Genomic DNA, 18,947 nt, shown 5'->3' with positions numbered 1-18,947 from the left:
CAGGTAAAAATAAATTAAGAACAACACTGACGAGAATATGACAAACTTCATTTAAGTACTTGAAAAAGTTATACTCACTTTGGATGTAATACACCGCTCAGGGTGTTACACAGATTTGAGATCCATTTCCGTTTGAGCTTTCCCTGCGGCTGAGTTGTCCCACTCGAGGATGGATCAGACCCTCTTGCGTTTGAACTGAAGTTAAATGGCAAGAGATCCTGGACCCATTAGAATCTCTCCTCCCTTCTCTAGTATTTCATAGAAGACTTCTTACCTTTCCTCATGAAACAAAGTTTTTGGGGAAAGAGCCCTCATTCTATATAGCACTTTTCTTTCAGAAGCATATACGCAATTTCTTTAAAATTACATTTTTCTGATTGTATTCCTGTATGTTTCAAATAAAACTGAGGAGAACTCATCTCTAACACTCAACTGCATCAGCAATTTTTTATGTCTTTGAAGTACACAGTGCAAGAGAATGCAGGACTTCTGATGTGTTAACTCCCATCTATATCAGCAGAGTGAGGGGAAAAACCCAGGGCCTGATCTCAGCCTGAAAGCTGGTAATTTACCAAGCTTAGCTTAGTTTGTAACCCCAAGACCACCACGGATGGATGAGCCCTAGGCCTGATTTGTGAAGCTGCCCAGGGTATCCTGTTACTGCCCTCACGCTTACAAACCAGCAGGACAATCGTGGTGCGGTCATGGGCTACCCTTGGTGGCCACCTAACAGTGCTTCAGGGCCAGCCTCGAGTCCTGCCTAAACATCCAACACTCCAGGACTCGCTTCTAGGGGGGAAAGAGAGGCTCAGTGGAGTTCAATGAAGCTGGGAATGGCTGTTCCTTCTGTGAGATAGCCTTCCATCAACATTACCTGTATGTCACTTCAGAATGGACTGTTAGAAGTTATATGTAGCAAATTAAAAAGTTTCACCAGTTTAAAATCTAGGATGCCTATATTTATTCTCCTTTAATTTTCACCCTCTTGTTGCTTTCCACATTGCTACATCATAAACACTACATATTCTAACCCATGTTGCCAATTATCTATCTTTTAATAAAATTAACCCTATTTGCAGGATTAGAGAACTATTTCAAATAATAAAAAACCACCTCAGCTGTGCTTCACACTAGCAATCCTCTATTTGATTTTTTAACTTAGTTAAACTATTAGATAACCTGATCATGTGTCAGCTATTTTTAAACAGGTCTTTTCTTAGTCATTCAAACATGGTTGATGAGAACAGGATTATCTGTATGGACTGTTCACCTTCTTAATGATAAAAAAATTGACAAATATTCCTTTATTTCTTCCCCACCAAAGGAGGGAAGAGACAACTTGGGACTGTGGGGAGCAAAGGAGCTGGGAAGGGTGGAGGAGTAAATAAGCATCTATTCATCTCTACTTCCAATAATTAACAACTTTAGCCCAACACTAAACTTCAAACATAAATTCTACCCTGGCTTAAATCCAGTAACTTCAGGACTCTTCTGAGGACAGAAAACTCCAGGGAAGTTAAACAAATCTGTCTACATAATTACAGAATATGGTTTCTAAACTAGCCACAATGGAAGAAACGGGAAGCTTCAAATCAGCCTTTTGGCAATTACAATTTCTACAGCAAACACCAACTTCTCAGTACAAACTAAGCCATTCCTTAGCCTAGCTACACACCAGGCAGAAGATTAACTCATTTCAGAAAAATGCCTCTTTTATTTACACACTTTCTACCTCACAGAAGACACTTCCTAGCAGTAGTGATCTCTGGAATAGAATTAAATCAATTAAGACCAAGTTTCGCCCTTGCTTATTTGTTACTGCTTCTGTCTTCCACAGATCTCAAAACTGATACAGTAAAGAGAACACTACTTAGTTACTATATGGTTGCCCATTTGGTTGTAGACAGAATTTTGGTAAAACATTTACATCTATACACACATATAAAATTACATAATCCACTTTGATAATAAACTACATCTTATATATGAATGGCAATACCTGAAAGGCTATAAAGGGGTAGATTTTTACTTCTCTTTAGCTTATCTCAGGAAGACTATGTCCAATTTGCAAGTAACACAGCAATTCAGTCAAAATAAAGAAAAATTATAGTGGAGAGCACCACACTTAGCCAAGACCCAGTACTTTCCCATGGGTTCAAGTTATGTTGATCCTATGCTCTAATCAGAGCAAGTAGTCAAAAGAAAAAAAAAAAAAAAAGCAAGCCATGTTTATATACTGACAGCATTTGGTAATGGGGTATTCAAAGGCTTACATGCAAGAGTTAATGCCTAATCTAGTACTCCATTTCTTTTTAACATGAGTTACTTTCTAAGATCACTGATTTCACCACAATGCAATGTCCAATATACTGGGTCACTGGTACCAAGTCTGCAGACTTTCACAAAACTGGCAGAAAAAGCTATTATCTGGCACACAAAGAGGGCACTTGGTACTTTCCCTTTTCTGCCTTTCCTCAGCCAATTTGCTGTAACTGGTGACAGGCTCACAGAATCATTAAGTGACCAGAGGAGATTGTGGAGAGAAGAGAAAGGGAAAAAAGGAGATGGAGGAGTTACTCCACAGCGGAAAGAAGTGGCTGGGGAAAGGAAACTGAAGGGGATGAGTTGGCAGCGCTATATAATATGACTTCAGTACAAGGGGAGTCCATTTTTAGGTTCACAGTGTTTTCTTCCCAGTAGGAACCAGGAAAATCCTCGCAGCCGTGGCTCCATCAGCCTCCTTGCAAGTCAGCATCTAGAAAACACTGTTCTGCTTGAGGTGCAAGTCTTTTATCCTTACTTTTCCTACCTAAGAGCTCAAAGACACTCTGCTTGGAAAAATAGAAGGGGGAGGGGTCTATAAATGGATGGAGATAATAACTTGAGCTCTTTTTTCTAACTGCTTCCAAGAGGCATCCCAAAATCTACTCAGTTCCCACAAGACTGTCAGACTCATTCCAGCTCTGAACTCTAGTAAACAGAAGGCAGCTTAACAGCCTAATACTGGATTTATACTACCCACAATTCTACAGAACCATCATCCTTAAAGATTATTTTTTTCATTGTTTAAACTTCTTATTAAACCCACACAACATACTTTACCACTTAACTGATAATTCCCACAGTCCTCCTTACACTAAAGAAAACTTACCTTTGAAGCAGCATATGATAGGGTCTCCAGGTTTATCACTCTTTCTTTGATCCACTTAGATGCACACAGAATCACCCCCTAGTAACTATTTATGTAAATCCCAACCTGTACAGTATTTCAACACTCAGCCATCCCAGCTAGAATGCTTGCCACTGATGTTTGTTTTCCATTAACACTTCTAGGATAACACCTGTGGTTATTCAGATGTCTTTCCTGACCTTCAGAAGTCAGACTTGCTAAACTTGGTATTCTAGAACACTACAATGAGGATGCAGCCCTCATTCCAAAGCATTTGCCACTGATTACTCTTGATATACATAGCTGCAAACACAAGGCAGCTCAGATAACAGAAACCATCCACGTAGGATTACAGGAAGCTGCATGTTGGCTAATCTACACTCTAAGAAAGTATCTCTGTCCTGAAGAGGACAGATTTTAAAGGCAGAATGGCCTTTATCCAAGGTTGACTTTTTTCCCCCTTTGGGAAGTTCAATACAGAGCCGACTACCTGGTTTCCTGTTTAGTGAAAATAACCTTCCCACTTGTATTTACATAAAGTTGACTATTTATATGCAATGCCATGTCCTAACAAAAACAAGACATCAAAAATCAGAAAACAGGCAAAGATGTACTAGAATAAAAGCAAAGTCAATTCACACTATGAAAGTAGATAGGAAAGAAGCTTTCTTAGTTAAACAAGTGAAGACACAGAAGATAAATCCACTAGCTGATAATATGAGCACATAGCTTAGGTACATTCATTTAAATATACTGCTTTCCATTTTTAAAAACATGAGTTTCTCAGAGCATGGCTATGTCTACTAAAGTCTGCTGGCCAGGCAGTAGACCTGTAAAGCATTAATACCAATTTCAGCAGTACAGTGGAAATGCTGCACCTCGGCTGGGCCGTCCCACCAGTCCAACACCATTGTACGAGATATGTCCCAGACAAACCCAAGTCAAACATCAAATGCCATTTTCCTGAGGTCTACACGTAATCTAGCTCACTGTATTTAAACTCATAAAATGAAAGACATTTAACCCACAGATTCAGCCTCTAGAATTTTTTAGCTTCATTTCAGTTAAAAGATGTGTAAGAGCTTAGGACCCTGCTTCCCATTTCTCTGCAAGATAAAACTGTTTTATCTACAAGCACCAGCATAGGGTGGATTTGGTTTCGGGGCTTTTTTGACAAAACAAGTGTAGGAAGTGACACCTATTCACAGGCATCTCGTCTGACAAGTTATCTGTCAAGGTATATAACTTGAAAGGTACAATAGATAAGTAATGATTGAAGAATTGCCACAGAGCAGCAAAAAATACTAAAAAGACTACAGTAACAACTAAAGACATAATTTTTTTTTTCTTTTTCAAATTCAGGACAGCTTAAAATAAGTTGCAGTGAGTCTTGTAAAAATTCACTTAGTAAAATTTATGAAAATAATTCTCCTAAGTCTCACAAAGCCAACCAGGTTCTGTTTGATGACCACTAAACCAACCTACTTAAGAAGTTGAGCTCTTTAGGGGTGTGTTTAAGTGCACATGGAACTGAAAGAGACACGACATATATTTTCAGATTAGTCCAGTAATACTGAATCTGTTTTTTGTTCAGACAGGCTCACAGAACATAGAAGACAGACTCATTTAAGGAATTGAGCACTGTGCTGTATGCACAATATAAAAAGTACTTAAATTAAATGCCATAAAAAGAACATCTAGTGTAATAAAAACTTTAAGTTGATAATATAAAGTTCTCTTCAATGCAAGAGTAACTAGCTCGGTTACTTCAGTCCATCTCAGCATGGCAGCATGCTCAGAACATCGCTTTTAAAATTCAGCTTATCAAGTATTATTTCTCTGCAGGTATCCTCCTTTGTTTTCATAACCTACTCAAATATGGCCAACAATTATCTTGTTTAAACACATTTACCAGCTCTGAATAATGATGGCAATATGAAGGATTAATGATTACTACAGAATCAAGAATTTAAAAAAAAACACCCTCAGAATTAAGAACTGAAATTTTGTGGTCCACAGTTTTTCTATAGTGACCATGTACAGACCATACATTCCTAAAAACATGTCTGAACAACTTACAGTATTTATAAAAAAATAAATAAATAAAGATAAATTCTACAGAAAAATGTCGCTAAACCGTAAAACATCTGAAATAAATTCTCAACGTATCTTTAATTTGATAATAAGCAGGTGTTGTCATGTGTTCAAGTACCACTTGAAAATTCAACTGTTCACTCAAGTTGTGTGGGCACCTTTCCCAAGCAAGAGTCATCAACTAATCTAGGAGTAGTGAAAGTGGGTGTGGATGGACAATTAACAGGATCAAGCAAAGAATTAGAAAGCATAAGTTACTAGTAATGTATTAAATAAAAAGTTGACTGAAAATAGAGTTAAACAATACACAGACATACTTTTTCCCTTTTGAATGCATCAGCATCCCAGGAATTTCCAGTTTTGTCACTTGGTAAAGAAATACAGTTAGAATATCAGACATTGTCCAAGTTTTATAATCTCTGTTCTCAAAATCACTATGAGGTATCCAGCATATTTCTGACATTCTACAGTGGATAGGAATTCAGGTCAAGATATTCTATGATTAATATCTTGCAAATGTTTGTAGTGAAAAAGGGAAGAAAACTTTCCAGTTTCTCTGCAGGGGAAGAGTTGTGTCCAGTAAGTGAACAAGTGCAAGTGCACATTTTGTGATCAGGTGAAAACTGTGTATAAAATCCAGTGTCAGTTTAAGTGATGTCCCAACTTCCTTTTTGAAACTACTGACATTACCTTGACATGCAAAAGGAAGTTACTGTATTTAAAATGCTTCACTGTATCTCAAGCCAGTGCCATTCTTGAATTCGTTGAATCAATCCATGTATTTTGGGGAGTGTGCTACTTTTTGCTTTTTGGGTGGCTGTGGGGTGGGTTCAAAAACTGATTTATATTAACCAAGTTCCTGGTATTAATTCTGTGCACTCATTAACTTTGTGTGAACCTTCCCTGAACTCAAAGGGCACCTTAAATTAACTCACACCAGAACACTCAGTATGAGCTGGCATGTGGAAGAGCTCTGATACACAATCAGGATCATTTCAAACCTTCATATTCCTACCAAGTTGAAGCATTATAGAAATAAGCACATTCTGCACCACTGGGGAAGCAATAATGCCAGTTAATCTAATACACGGTTTATTATTAAAAAGAATTAATAAGGATTTGTAGCTTAGTTTCAGCAATTTTAATTGTCCTACTAAGTCAGTTATTTCAGCATTGAATAGTGTGGCTGGTTCAATCTAGTTCATTACATTTACCACAACAAGTTGTATTTTATATTACCAAACAAAAAAGATTTTGAAACATTTCTATAATGAGCAGTATATTGTGTGGCATCCAACGTTCAGATGAAAGTTAGACAAGGTTCCTCAGTGATGGCATATTATACATTCATTTGTAGAATTACTGAGTCTGGTGTGAAAAAAGGTAGCTTTGGGTTTAATTCCATAATTTCAGTATCTATTTCATTATTAAACTATTAGCCCATAGTAAATAGATCCCTTTAACTTGGCATAAATATGTAATATTTAAGTTGTGTTTTTATTTTCTCCTTTTTCAACAGAAGGCTACTATGAGATACAGTTCTTCAATCCAAACAGCCTACTGAAAAGAACAGATGCTACTTACACAATCCTAAAATACTGGTAGCTGCCAGCCGTTTTCTGGACAATGAAACCGTAAGTTCGATGAACGCTTATCAGGCATATGTCAGCACTGCCACAGAAAAGGCTGGTACTGCACCCTCCCTCTCACTGCTGCTGCTTACTTCTGCACTCTTTCTTACAGCAAATTTGCCTCTACGCTGAACAGAAGAACCAATTAACCTCACTGAAAAATAAGCAGCCAAATCACTTTCCTATCCTGACTGGCCACGTGAGCAGCAGGTGCTTCCTCTGGCACACACCGAATGATTAAGTTTAGAAGTTCCAGCTGGTCACAGAGATACAGTCTGAGAACCACTGGCCCAGCCTCACTCGCTGCTGCCAGCAGACAATGGCAGTAAATATTAGGACAGCTTTTCCATTGTTCCCTGCCTACAAAATGCCATTTCATCACAATCCAAATCAAAATACGAGACTGTCATTTCAGTTGTCACAAGTAGAAGCTGTTTACTACATTTATTATGTTAAGGGGATGCAAGTTGGACAGCTGTGTGCCAATAAACCACTACACCTCGACAAACCCTAACAGACTGTTTGGTAAAAGGCCATTCAAAAAATATCAGGTATAAGTTTTCAGAATCTCAACTCTCGTGTTGACTGAATGCCTTTAAGTTTCACCATCTGCATTTAAATGCCACAGCACTTTAAACAGTAACTAAACAGATCAAGTGTTCTGCAAAACCTTTATTTCCTGCCTTCACACAAAGTAACTCGAATACTTTATAGAAAGGTTTTACTTTTGTCCTTCTCAGTGATGACATAAATCAGTTATTCACAATTAACCAGATGCAACTGCAAAAAGCCAATCTTATTTCTACAGCTTCTCAAACTGCTACATACCTTCAAAGCAAACAAACAGACTCTGTGAAGCAAAACCCAATTCACTTGATCCTTGCTTTACACTTAAAGCAAAATGAAAATATTTTGTAAGAACACATCCAAATTGATTAACAGGAACTTTGGACTAAATTACATCCTGTCAACTACCCTCTCTTTGGCAGGAAGCATTAGATGTGCCACAGGAAACTACCAAAATCCTGAATTATGGACTGGCTTGACCTTACAGTCAGTTTCCAGTCAGCCTCCTCAGTTAATGATGGATTTGTGCCTAAAACCATAGGGATTTAGGATCAATTCCACATATAAACACCAACATTCTTCTTCATGAGTAACAGTAGGTGTTATCAAAATATTTATAAACCTGATTGACTAAAGTCTGGTCTTCCTCTGTGAAGTAAGAGAGGAATTTTTTTTTAAGACCTCATTTTCCTAGGTGCAACTACCATTTTTACAGGATAAGGATTTTCTAGCCGCCCTCGCCACAAAGAGAACTCAGAGGCTAAGCTAGCAGCTCTCTCAGACACAAGATTATTATGGCATCTTTACCAATGACAAGATGAACCTGCTCAAGTCCTGACATGTGGCCTGTCCCCAGAATGAATGGTCTCATCCTTCTTCTATCACTCCTTCAAGTCACACTGATGTTTTTTTCCAAATGATTTTAGACAGATCTGTTCCCAGATGCTATTCCTTGCATGGCTCTAACACGAGCAGGGTTAGCACAAGGATGATGCTGGGAATGTGGTTAGGCTTGCTCCTCTCTGCAGCAGTGCACACTTCAGTGAGCCTAAATTATCCACCAGCCTGCAGCTTAGCAGTGGCAGCATTAGACTCAACTTCACTGTCTTGCAACGTTGCTGGAGATTTAAAAGTAGAGAGGTTTACACTGTGAGGAAGCTCTGAAGCATTCTACCCTGCAGTCTTGTTTATTAGAACAATTTAACAGGGAAAAGAGACTGCCAATGAAGTTACAGCAGAGACAGGAGCACTATGACTGCTCTTTAAACAATAAAATCTTTGGACTAAAAATCACACTTGAAAACAAGGTTTAAAGGACAGGACTTCAAATTCAGGATTTGGGCTGTAGTTCTAAGGCATTTAGAAATACAACCCTAATGCTGACCTTCTGGGAGCATGCACTGAAATTCAGCCATTACATCATAAACCTCCAGGAACAACACTTCATTCCCTGAAAAAATGACAAGCTGGCACAAAAAACCCAAACCAAACCAAAACCAAAACCCACACCCATAATAAAACCAAACAACTCCTCCCCACCCCAAACCACCCCACAACAACAAAACAACCCAAAAATGCCAAAAAAACCCAAAAACAAACAAAAAAACCAAACACCCCCCTGCCAAAACAGAAACAAACAAAAACACCAACCAAACAAAAAACACTGAAACCCAAACAAACAACAACAAACCACCAAAACCAGAAACAAACAAACCAAAAACACCAAAAAAACGCAAACCAAAACCAAACACTTACTCATAAAACAATATCCCAAACAGATTCAGGAGACCCGAGTTTACTTTTTTTTTTGTTAAACTTCTTTTTGTTTTTTACATATGGCTAACAATTATTTATCAAGCTCTAAATACTTAAATTGTAACTGAAATAACAAGAAAAACAAGGGCATTACGCATTCCTGAAATATATTAAAGAGAGTGGTGCTGCAGAGGAGGGAGTCATAGAAACTAAGATACAGACACAAATATTTTAACTTTCTTCCTGTTTCTCCTGGGTTATACAAAAAGCAGGCAATTCTACATTGCAATGAGATCTTCCTAAGTGAAAACCTATAAATTATACTTCAGTTGGTCAGACTGAATATCTAACTTTTGTACTGGATCTTACATGTTAAATGCAAGGCAAAGCATATCTTACAGCAGTAATCATCTTTCCCCATGTGAAATAATTTCTTAATTTCACAATAGCACAAAAAAATCAGACAATACCAGTACACACAAAACAGAACCTCTTTCGGCCTATTTTGTAGCTTCAAATGCAATTTGAAATGTTACTTTTTCTCAATTAAATCTCCTGAGGCACTTTGGCAGAATTCTTGGGGAAAATAATCAAAACAAAATAAAACAAAAAAAACCCCCAACCAACAACAACAACAAAAATTACCAAGAAAGAAACAAACAAACCTCTGTGGAACACAAAACTACATTATAAACTAAGAATTAACTACCATTGTGTTCTGAGCATTATTTAAGCTTCAAAGTGTATTAATATTTCCTATCAGATGTTTGAAGAAGTGCTTGCAAGTAACAATTTCACACCTAAACTGGACATGAGAGAAAATAATTCATAGAAACTGTAAACAGTGCAATGTAGTATAGTCTAACTAATGTTATTCTGGTGGTTGTATTTCATCTTTTACATTTCACAAATAAAACACATAGGAATGAAATATTTAAAGCAAATACCTTTTAAAATATCACTAACCTTCCATGAGCATGAAAATCTAGGCGCAAGAACTGCTCTTCATGTGATACTGCTCTTTTGGCACGCTGGTGTTTTTGGTGTAACAAATCCACATCATAGGACAGTCCTTCATAGTGTCTAATGTACTTATTTAGAGGATTTCCATACTGGCCTGAAAAACAGAGATAAGTAAGGTTATAACCATACTACCAGGCATGGCAGAGCTGTGGTGCAAAACGGTTGGCAACAAGGACCCCTATTCCACATTATATCCATTTTAAGTGATTTTTTTTCTCCTTTGTACACGTCAGAGTCATTCTACTCCATCCCGCAGACAGGATACACTATGTGCAGCTACAAGTGCATTAGATAGACCTTGGAAAGCAACTTCCCTGAATTTCAATCAAAACATTTTGGAGTTCATTTACTCCAAAACTACCCCACAATGCAAACTACATCACTATGAACAGGAATGCTTCAGAGATGTTTCAGAAAGAGCACTCCTGATTCAGAATAAGAAGAGCGACAGCTGGGTATCTTTCTTCAGTTTCCCTGAAATTGTGCTTCCAACTTCACTCCGCAGTCATAACACCACAATATCTGCTCAGAATATCTGTATTCTACATGTGAAATATCCAGGGAAATTAAGAGCAAGTCATGCCACCTAGCAACACATTTTATATCACATGGAATGTTCTACCACATGGAAAAGTTTTATTAAAATGTATCTCCAGAGATGCAGATTCAGTTCAGTCTATTTTGCACAATTCCTTCTAGGGTAATATTTATGACTCATGTTAATATGAGTTCATGGCAGAAAATGGCAAAGATTTTGACCCTCCTATCCTGATGGAGGAAAAGACACCAACCACCAAAAAAACCCCAAAATACAACTTGTAGGAGAAAATCAGAAGAACTCTGAATTATGCAAAAGTATTTCATAATCAATTTAACTTCAAACCAACCTGAATGTGAGTTCTCAGGGACTACATGTGGTATTTTTCTTCAGGTATCTAAAAAGATGACGAAGTAAACAAATACTTTCAAATGCATTGCTTGCATTTAGCAGCCATGTGCATAAGACGATATTGCCGTATCTGTTTAAAATTCAATTAATGCTACACTGCACAGAAATCACATTCAAATTTCTTCACAGTACTTTAGGCTTCTGCAAATGTTGACTCTTCATTGTTAACTGCAAATATAGTCCAATAACAAAACTTCAATGTAATTTCCTCTCACTCTTAGTCTCAAAATGCATGTCCACTCTCATTCAGCTTTCCAGAAAGGAAAGCGTCATAGGCATCTTAAAATGTTTAAAATGTGTGGTTCAAGGAAGTCTACATTAATTTTAACCCAAATAAGACACAGGACCATTACAAAGTTTCAGTAACTAGCAGGAGTTTTGAGGATGCAGGATGTTGTCTGTCTGTTGTTTCTCTCATCACTTCCAACATAATTCCTCCAAAATGAACCATAACTCCTATAACCCAAGAACTTCTATAAACCCAGCCAGACTGGCCTGAGACTATGCACAATATACATGTGCCTGACTATGGATACATGCTTTCCAATGCCAGGTGTAAGACCCAGAAGTGTCAACATTAAAGGAAACAAGCTTCAGAATTAACTCATACAGGCTAAAACTTAAGCATTTTAATTGTTAAATGGACCTGAATTTAGAATACAATATTAAGAACTCACTTTAAGAACTTGATCAAAACTAGACAGTAAGCACACTGCAGAATGTGCGAATTTTTGCGCTTCAGAATCATCTTTAAATTTTCTGTGGTAGGAAGTGTTTAATAATGCACTCCTTAAATTGTTACAGACCATTTTTCTTCTCATTATTGCAAGATAAGCTTTGAACAGTTCCAGACACCCAGAAAAAAAGTTTTGAAGTGTGACAACTTACTGAAGACCCAATAACACTTGGAACTCGATCCAGGTCTCATGACCACTTGAAAAGATGAGAGACAGCATTTAACTGAGTCACAAAGAGTAGTTTTTAAGTGCTAACTACTGTGACAAGACAGCAAAAGACTACCGACATTAGAAGTTTTATAACTGTTCTCTCTACTAAGGAAAAGCAGAGATGGTTTTAAGCAAAGATCTTTCTTCTTCTTTAAAAAAAAAAAAAAAAAAAAAAAAAAAAAATACACTTGGTACGATCAAACAGGGAAACAACACTTTATTTTCCCTTTCTCCAAAACTTAAAGAACTCCTTATGTTTTAAGTACTCTCATAGCAAACACTTAACACAAACACTCCTGCTGCTCTCTTCTTGTTTAAGCACAGCAGCTGCATACCCCCTAGACCATTATGGCTTCTCCAAAAAGGGACTTAAGGCTTCAAAATGAACAGTTTCACTTCCAGAAACCTCTACAACATCAACATTACCACAGTGTTCAAAGTCTGCAACTGATCACACTCTCCTTCTAATCAAACCAGCTACCTATCAAAAGGGATTATCTTCTCCACAAAGGTATCTTAATAAGTAGCTCAACATTGGAATCTATAGAGGATTCTCAGGCAAAAGTTCATTAAACTGGAAAGAAAAGTTCACTGAGGTACGTGAGGCAGACAGAACTGCTGGCTCCAGTTTCTGTAATTAGAAGACTGGATCAAAAAAGAAGAAGTCTGTAACAGAATCTGGAAGTGGCACACCCCAAAAAATCATTATGGTAGCACATCCCAGATCCCAACCTCTGCTACAAACCACTGCCGTTATTTTCTGAATGAAAAACTAGGGGTTTGGGGTTTTTTAACACATCGCATGACAAAGATCTTTTCAGTTAAGAATACAATAAGGAAGCCTGCAGTAAGAAGCACCGAACCATGAACACCTAAATGCAGTTTATGGGAACTGCTCTACAAGCTCCATGTGTCATGTTGCCATCAACAAAACAAAGTTAGTGTGATGCCTTTCCAAGCAATCTGGTGGAATAAAACAATATTACACTTCACCTAAACATTAAGCTAGGAGACAGAAACCTTTCAGGATACAGACATCAGAGAGTGACAAGGGGATGGCTTTTGAACTTGACAGTATAGTCTTCTGAAGACTTGCTAAACTAGATGTGGCATTTCCTGTGACAAATTCCCTGCAGGAACGAAGCTTTACTCTCCCGGGCTTACTTTAAACAGAGCATTTAGGCAAATGTCTCGGTGTGCCAGTCCCTGTGAAACATGTTTTGTGTATGCAGATATACAACTCTTCAGGATCCCCAGAGAGCTGTGAAGTATCTACAGTTGCTGCTGCTGTGAACAAACAAATCCCACTGGACAGGTACAGAGTGTGAGGCATGTACTCTCACCCTCTAACCAGCCTTATGCAAAGGCTAAATTGGATCATCCATGTGATTTTAGCTGTAAGCTTCCCAGCACAAGGCTAACAAACACATGTTACAGGGTTTGGTGGTATGTGCTAAATGATTCCCTGGTAGGCTATTTCCCCCAGAGAAAACCATGAAGAGTTTCTCCCCCCAGACAAACCCTCCCCAGTCTGCAGGAGAGAAGCAGCACCCACAGCAGATGAAATGAGCAAGGGAACACTTCATCCACCTGGACATACAAAAGTCCACGGGATCAGATGGGATGCATCCATGGCTGATACCCATTCCAAGGCTTCTATCACCCTTCTGAGAGTTCCTGACAAATGTCATCCCCATCTTCAAGGAGGAGGGCCTGGAGAATCACAGGCTGGTCAGACTAATCTCAGTGTCTTTGAAGATTCTGGAGGAAATTTTTATGGAAGCTAGCTTCACGCACAAAAAAGACTAGTAATAAACAGTACTGAAAGTTTACCCATGTAAATATAAATATCTATTCATTTTATACACATCATTGTAAAAGAGAATAACGTTTAACTTCCCATAAGAGGATAAATCAAGCATGCACTGTTCTAAAGGATGAAGTTTGCACTAAACCACTCCAATGAAGACTTGCATGACAAATGCAGATAGTTCAAGCACAACTCAAGTTTGTTAGTGGGATGGAAAAAAACAGAATACAACTTGACAGAGTATCAGAAATTGTTCAGAAGCCAAGCTAACTCACCAGACAAGTCTTATTACTGCAAGCACCATCACTAATTTGCAGATTCAAAATGCCAGCATGTGATAAACATCTTGTAGAGAATTATTATTATAGTTCCAATTAAGATAATCAAAGCAACTTTTGCTTCAAGTTGTTTTCAACGCAGAGTTTATCTACCTTATGAAAAAGCTCCCTTTCCATGGGATATTGAAGAATGTACACTGCATACAGATTTAGCAAGCCAGAAATTCTACCATATACCTCCTGGCTTGGACCTTCTCTTGAGGAATTTATTCAGGCTTTTGTTTCAAACTGCCAGCAGAAGGGCAGGCCCCGCTGCCTTTACATCTATTCTGTTTCCATTCTTCCCATGCACTGTCACTAAGTTCAGCTAAAAAAATATTCTCTCTCTTCTGGTCAAATGAGTTTTTGGTGAAAGAAAAACATGTAATCAAGAAGTCAAGTCAGGTTTATTTTCCTTCACTGAGGCCCCAATTTAGGGCACAGTCAGACAGTACGGCAACACCGGTGCAAGCAGATGTCTGCTTTTTATTGACCCTCTTCCTCTCTACCCTGTGAAAGTCCCAGTTCTTCTTCCCCATCAGGCCTGGGTTTGCTCAATAAAGCAACTCTAGTTACACATCTTGCAGGAACCAATTAGTTTTTTTTCTTTGGATTGACTTCTCATGCCAGGAGGAGAGGTGGGAGCGCAGGGCCAGGGCAGTACCACCAGACAGCAGTAACTCAGTGCTGTGGTTCTGCCAAACTGCAAAAACAAACCTTCGGATCTATCAAAAGTATAAACAAACTGCAGTCTGAGGCTTTTGGGCAACAGTATTTCAAAGCTACCACTTAAACACCTGATTTTATTTATTTTTAATTACCACAGGCATTTCTGACGCAACCATCTGACAGCTGTCTTAACCAGACACTGAAACAATCATAATGTTTTTATTTTGAAATCCAAATAAATCCTGGAGGCTGAGTGCTGCCATATTTATGAAGGCTACTGTTCTTCCCAGTTTATTGTAAGAACACAACTAAATTGCTCAGATGCTGATAGCTCATAAATGTCTTCCCACAACTCCCCCATGTGTCCAGAAAAAAAGCAGAATTTCTCCCATGCTCACTGGGAAATACACAGTTCAGTATTCAGCAGCAAAAGACTAAGATACAACTTGGAAGTCACAGCAACAAAAAAAGAGCACATTGTACCAGTGGCAACAAACTATTTATTATAGATTTGCGATGATATTCAGCATTTGATCAGCCTAGCCAAAGCATGGTCACTCTTGTTGAATCCAAGCTTGTCAGAGGCCTCAACAATTCTCCTCTGTGTTTGCTATTGCCCTTTCACTTTAATGACCCTTAGGTAGAAGAAAAGGTTAAATTAGTTATTTCCATTCCTCTATGAACATCATTACGTATGGATAATTAAGTACTGATTAATATACCTGCATGCATCTTCATCACGTGCAACAAAGCATGCTACAAAAAGCTGCCAATAATATTATCCAACTTAAGTACCACTTCACACACATCAAAATTCACCAGTGAGTGAATAGATCACTTAAGCCAAGCAATTCCAGGGGTGTTGGGGAAAACGCTGAGATTCACTTTTAACAAAAAAATTCTTAAAAGTCAAGGTACATTTACCCTATCTGAGGTAGACACCATATATCAGAAGCTAAATTCTAGCTTTCCCTAATTACTAACAGAAAGAGAACAAAATAAATGGCTTGGCTTTTCCTTCTTATACTATTTAAACAGTATTCACACTAACCTGCTGGACCACTGGTTTTATGAAGGTAATATTTATGCAGTGGAAGCAAAGAAAGAACACTAAAAGTGATCTAATACCAGAACCTGATCAAGAACGTTTCTGGGCCTATTTGGCCAAACTTCTGATAACGTGTCTGCTCTAACCACACAGACATAACCTACCAAGAGCTATGAAGCAGCCCAAGACAGACACTGCAGTACATTTCACCAGTGCAGCAGCACTACTGATTGCTTCGATTGCATTCCCCTCACATAATTTTAAGAATAATAACTACAACAGAAAATTTTTTTTTAAAACAAAACAAAAAGATTCCATGAAACCTTCTCAAGTAAACCATCCAAATTATGCTACACCCCTTTTTAAAAGTTGATTTTATGATTCATACTTAGCTGTGAGCTAATGTTACAGTTGGTTCTGTTAATCTATACCTTTCTATCTAAAGACTATTACAATAAAGTATGTAGAGTGCCTGCACAAAGGCACAAAGGCTTGTGTAATTCTGAAAGAGTTCAAACTCAGATACCCCGTAAAAGTACTCCAATCTTAGACCAACGTACAAACCCCTAATTATTTTCAAGTAGAGATTAATGAAACTTCCAAAATTATTACTATTTAATACCTATGTGGCTTAAAACCAGACTTTACAGATAAATGTAACTTAGCTTCAAGATCTGTGTAAAATTAATGAAGCCAGATGCACTGCACATAAAAAGAACGTAAATTGTTGGGTTCTTTTCAGTTCTTTCCAGTTTGCACTGCTCTCACAGTAACTTCTTTAAGAATCATGAACTTGCCCTTTCCACACAGATATTAATGCCTGCCTAGAAGGGAAAATACACAAGTGAAGAACCCTATTTTTCAAGAAATAAAAACACTTACAGTATATAAGAAGCTCTAGAAATGTGAACACGCGTAAAACAGACCTTCCTAAACTTAAACAGCCATTTTTAATTTAACACAGAACTCTGGCAAATCTTCCATAATTACATTCAGATTTTTACCATAAAAGCTCTACTGGATATTTTAGAGATGTGTATCGGCATAATCACTAGATTTCTATACAGCATTATTAATCTTTTTTTAAAGATTTACCTGCACTGTTACACATCAAAGACATGCATTTCTGCCCCTTCCTAGTGCCCAGAAATTCTGAAAGTGCCCATTCCTCTTGCAAAGAAAAAAATTAACAGGAATATCTGAAATACATTTCATAAACTTTCTTCTATATATCCAGAGGAACGCAGTTTACATGTTTACTACGAATTTTAAGGCACAACTGCCTGCATGGAATTAAACAGTGAAAACAACCCTCACAACTGGTTAATGAATTATTTTGAATTAGTTGTGTGCCAGCACCATTTAGTTCAGAAGACAAAGAGGCCTTGAAAGCATGCCAACCATTAAGTCTGAAATATCTCGATAGCTTACAAGAATTTATGGAGAAAAACCTAAATTCTTTTGTGTATCCTACTCTTAATCATATAAATAACGGGATGGCTTCTGACCATGCAAATCATCCTGCTTTTTATCTTACAACTTAGCCACAAGTACAACCTGCTGAAGTTTCCTATAGTTTAATGTTACTTTCTGAGAATGTGTGAAAGACCAGCATTTAGCGCTAGCTTCTTTGTTAATAAACCTACATGTTGATGCACACAGAGGCAGAGCCCAGACAAACCGGAGAGGTGCCAAACGAAATAGAGGAAATAAGTCTTTATCAGCTGTTCCACCCACAGTTCTCTAGAAACACCCTCCCAAGTCCGCCCTTTCCGAAACCCTTTCTCTGTACAAAGTCGAAACTATTTTCCCTGCCACCACTTGGCCAATTAAACATTACCAACCGCAGTGGAGAAACTGCCCAGTTCGTAATGCCGAGGAACAGCTCCTAACGGGAGCCGATACAGTTACACGTCCCCGTAAACACAAGCGAGTTTTGCCCGGCCTGAGAGAAGGGAGACCCTCTTGGGAGCCCCGGTCACACTTCGGGAAGAACCCACGTTCATCTTTTATTTCCTTAAGCTGAACTTTCCGCCTGCCCGGCCCTTCCCGGTTTCGGGGAGAGAGAAGCGGCCGCGAGGGAAGGGAGCCGGGAAGCGGCCACCAGGACCGGGCGGGAAGTCCCGAGGGACGGAACCGGGGCCGGGAGGGGAAAAACAAACACAGCCGAGCGCGGAGAGAAGGACCCGAGGGGGAAGAAGAGCGGAGAGCAGCTGACCCGGTCCTCGGCGGGGAAAGTCCCGGGGAAGGGGCGGGGGCGCCAGGCCGGCCCCGGGCGGCGAGGGAGAGGCCCGGGCGGGCTGAAGCGGCGGGCGGAACGGGGAGCCCGGCTGGCGGCCCAGCCGCGGCCCTGGAGCCGGGGCGCCCCGGAGAGTGGGGCCCGCCGCCCCCGGCCCCGAGCGCCGGAGACGGGAGAGAGAGAGGGAAGAAAGAGGGCGGAAGGGAGACGGCCCCAAACCAGGGCCCCGCGAGGCCGGGCGGCTCCTCACCTCCAGCGCCCGCCGCGCAGGAGCACAGCAGGATTATCGTCCCCGCCAGATCCATCTCCGCCGGGCGCAGGCCCCGCCGCCGCCGCCGCCTACCCACGGCACATCCGCCCCAGACCGGAGTCGGGCGGGATGGGGAGGGGCGAGCTGGGCGCCTCCCTCCGCTTTGTCCCCCGCCGCTCCGGAGGCCTGTTCCTGCCCGGGGATCGGCGGGGATCGGCCGGGATCGGCGGCTCTCCCGGCAGCGCTGCCCCCTCTCCCTCCGCTCCGCGCGCCGCCGCTCCCTCCGCCCGCGCGCGCGCCAGACGCCGCCGGGGGGGCGGGGCCGCGGGACACGCCCAGAGCGCGCGGAACGCCCCGCCCCGCCCCGCGCGCAAGGGGCGGGGCCCGACGGAAGGGGCGGGGCGCAGTGGCACGCCCAGGGGCGGAGCCGAGCGAGGGGCGGGGTCTCCCGCCGCTTCCGGCGCGCCCCGGGCAGAGGC

At 40.1% G+C, this 18,947-nt stretch overlaps 1 protein-coding gene across 1 annotated transcript in view; it reads right to left on the bottom strand.

Moving 5' to 3' along the window:
* ADAM10 (ADAM metallopeptidase domain 10) overlaps nt 1-18,697 on the bottom strand; it is a 42,171-nt gene extending 23,474 nt beyond the window's left edge. The window contains exons 1-2 of the mRNA XM_040077265.2: nt 18,469-18,697; nt 10,183-10,333 (exon numbers count right to left, since the gene is read on the bottom strand). Coding sequence (XP_039933199.1) covers nt 10,183-10,333; nt 18,469-18,523 — 206 coding nt within the window. The 5' untranslated portion in view covers nt 18,524-18,697. The remainder of the gene's footprint in view (nt 1-10,182; nt 10,334-18,468) is intronic.
* Nucleotides 18,698-18,947: the final 250 nt, after the last annotated feature.

This window comes from Hirundo rustica, chromosome 13 (genome assembly GCF_015227805.2).
Source record: "Hirundo rustica isolate bHirRus1 chromosome 13, bHirRus1.pri.v3, whole genome shotgun sequence".
NCBI classification, from domain to species: Eukaryota; Metazoa; Chordata; class Aves; order Passeriformes; family Hirundinidae; genus Hirundo; species Hirundo rustica.
Note: the sequence above shows the minus strand (reverse complement) of the source record. Positions and strands in the feature narration are given on the sequence as shown.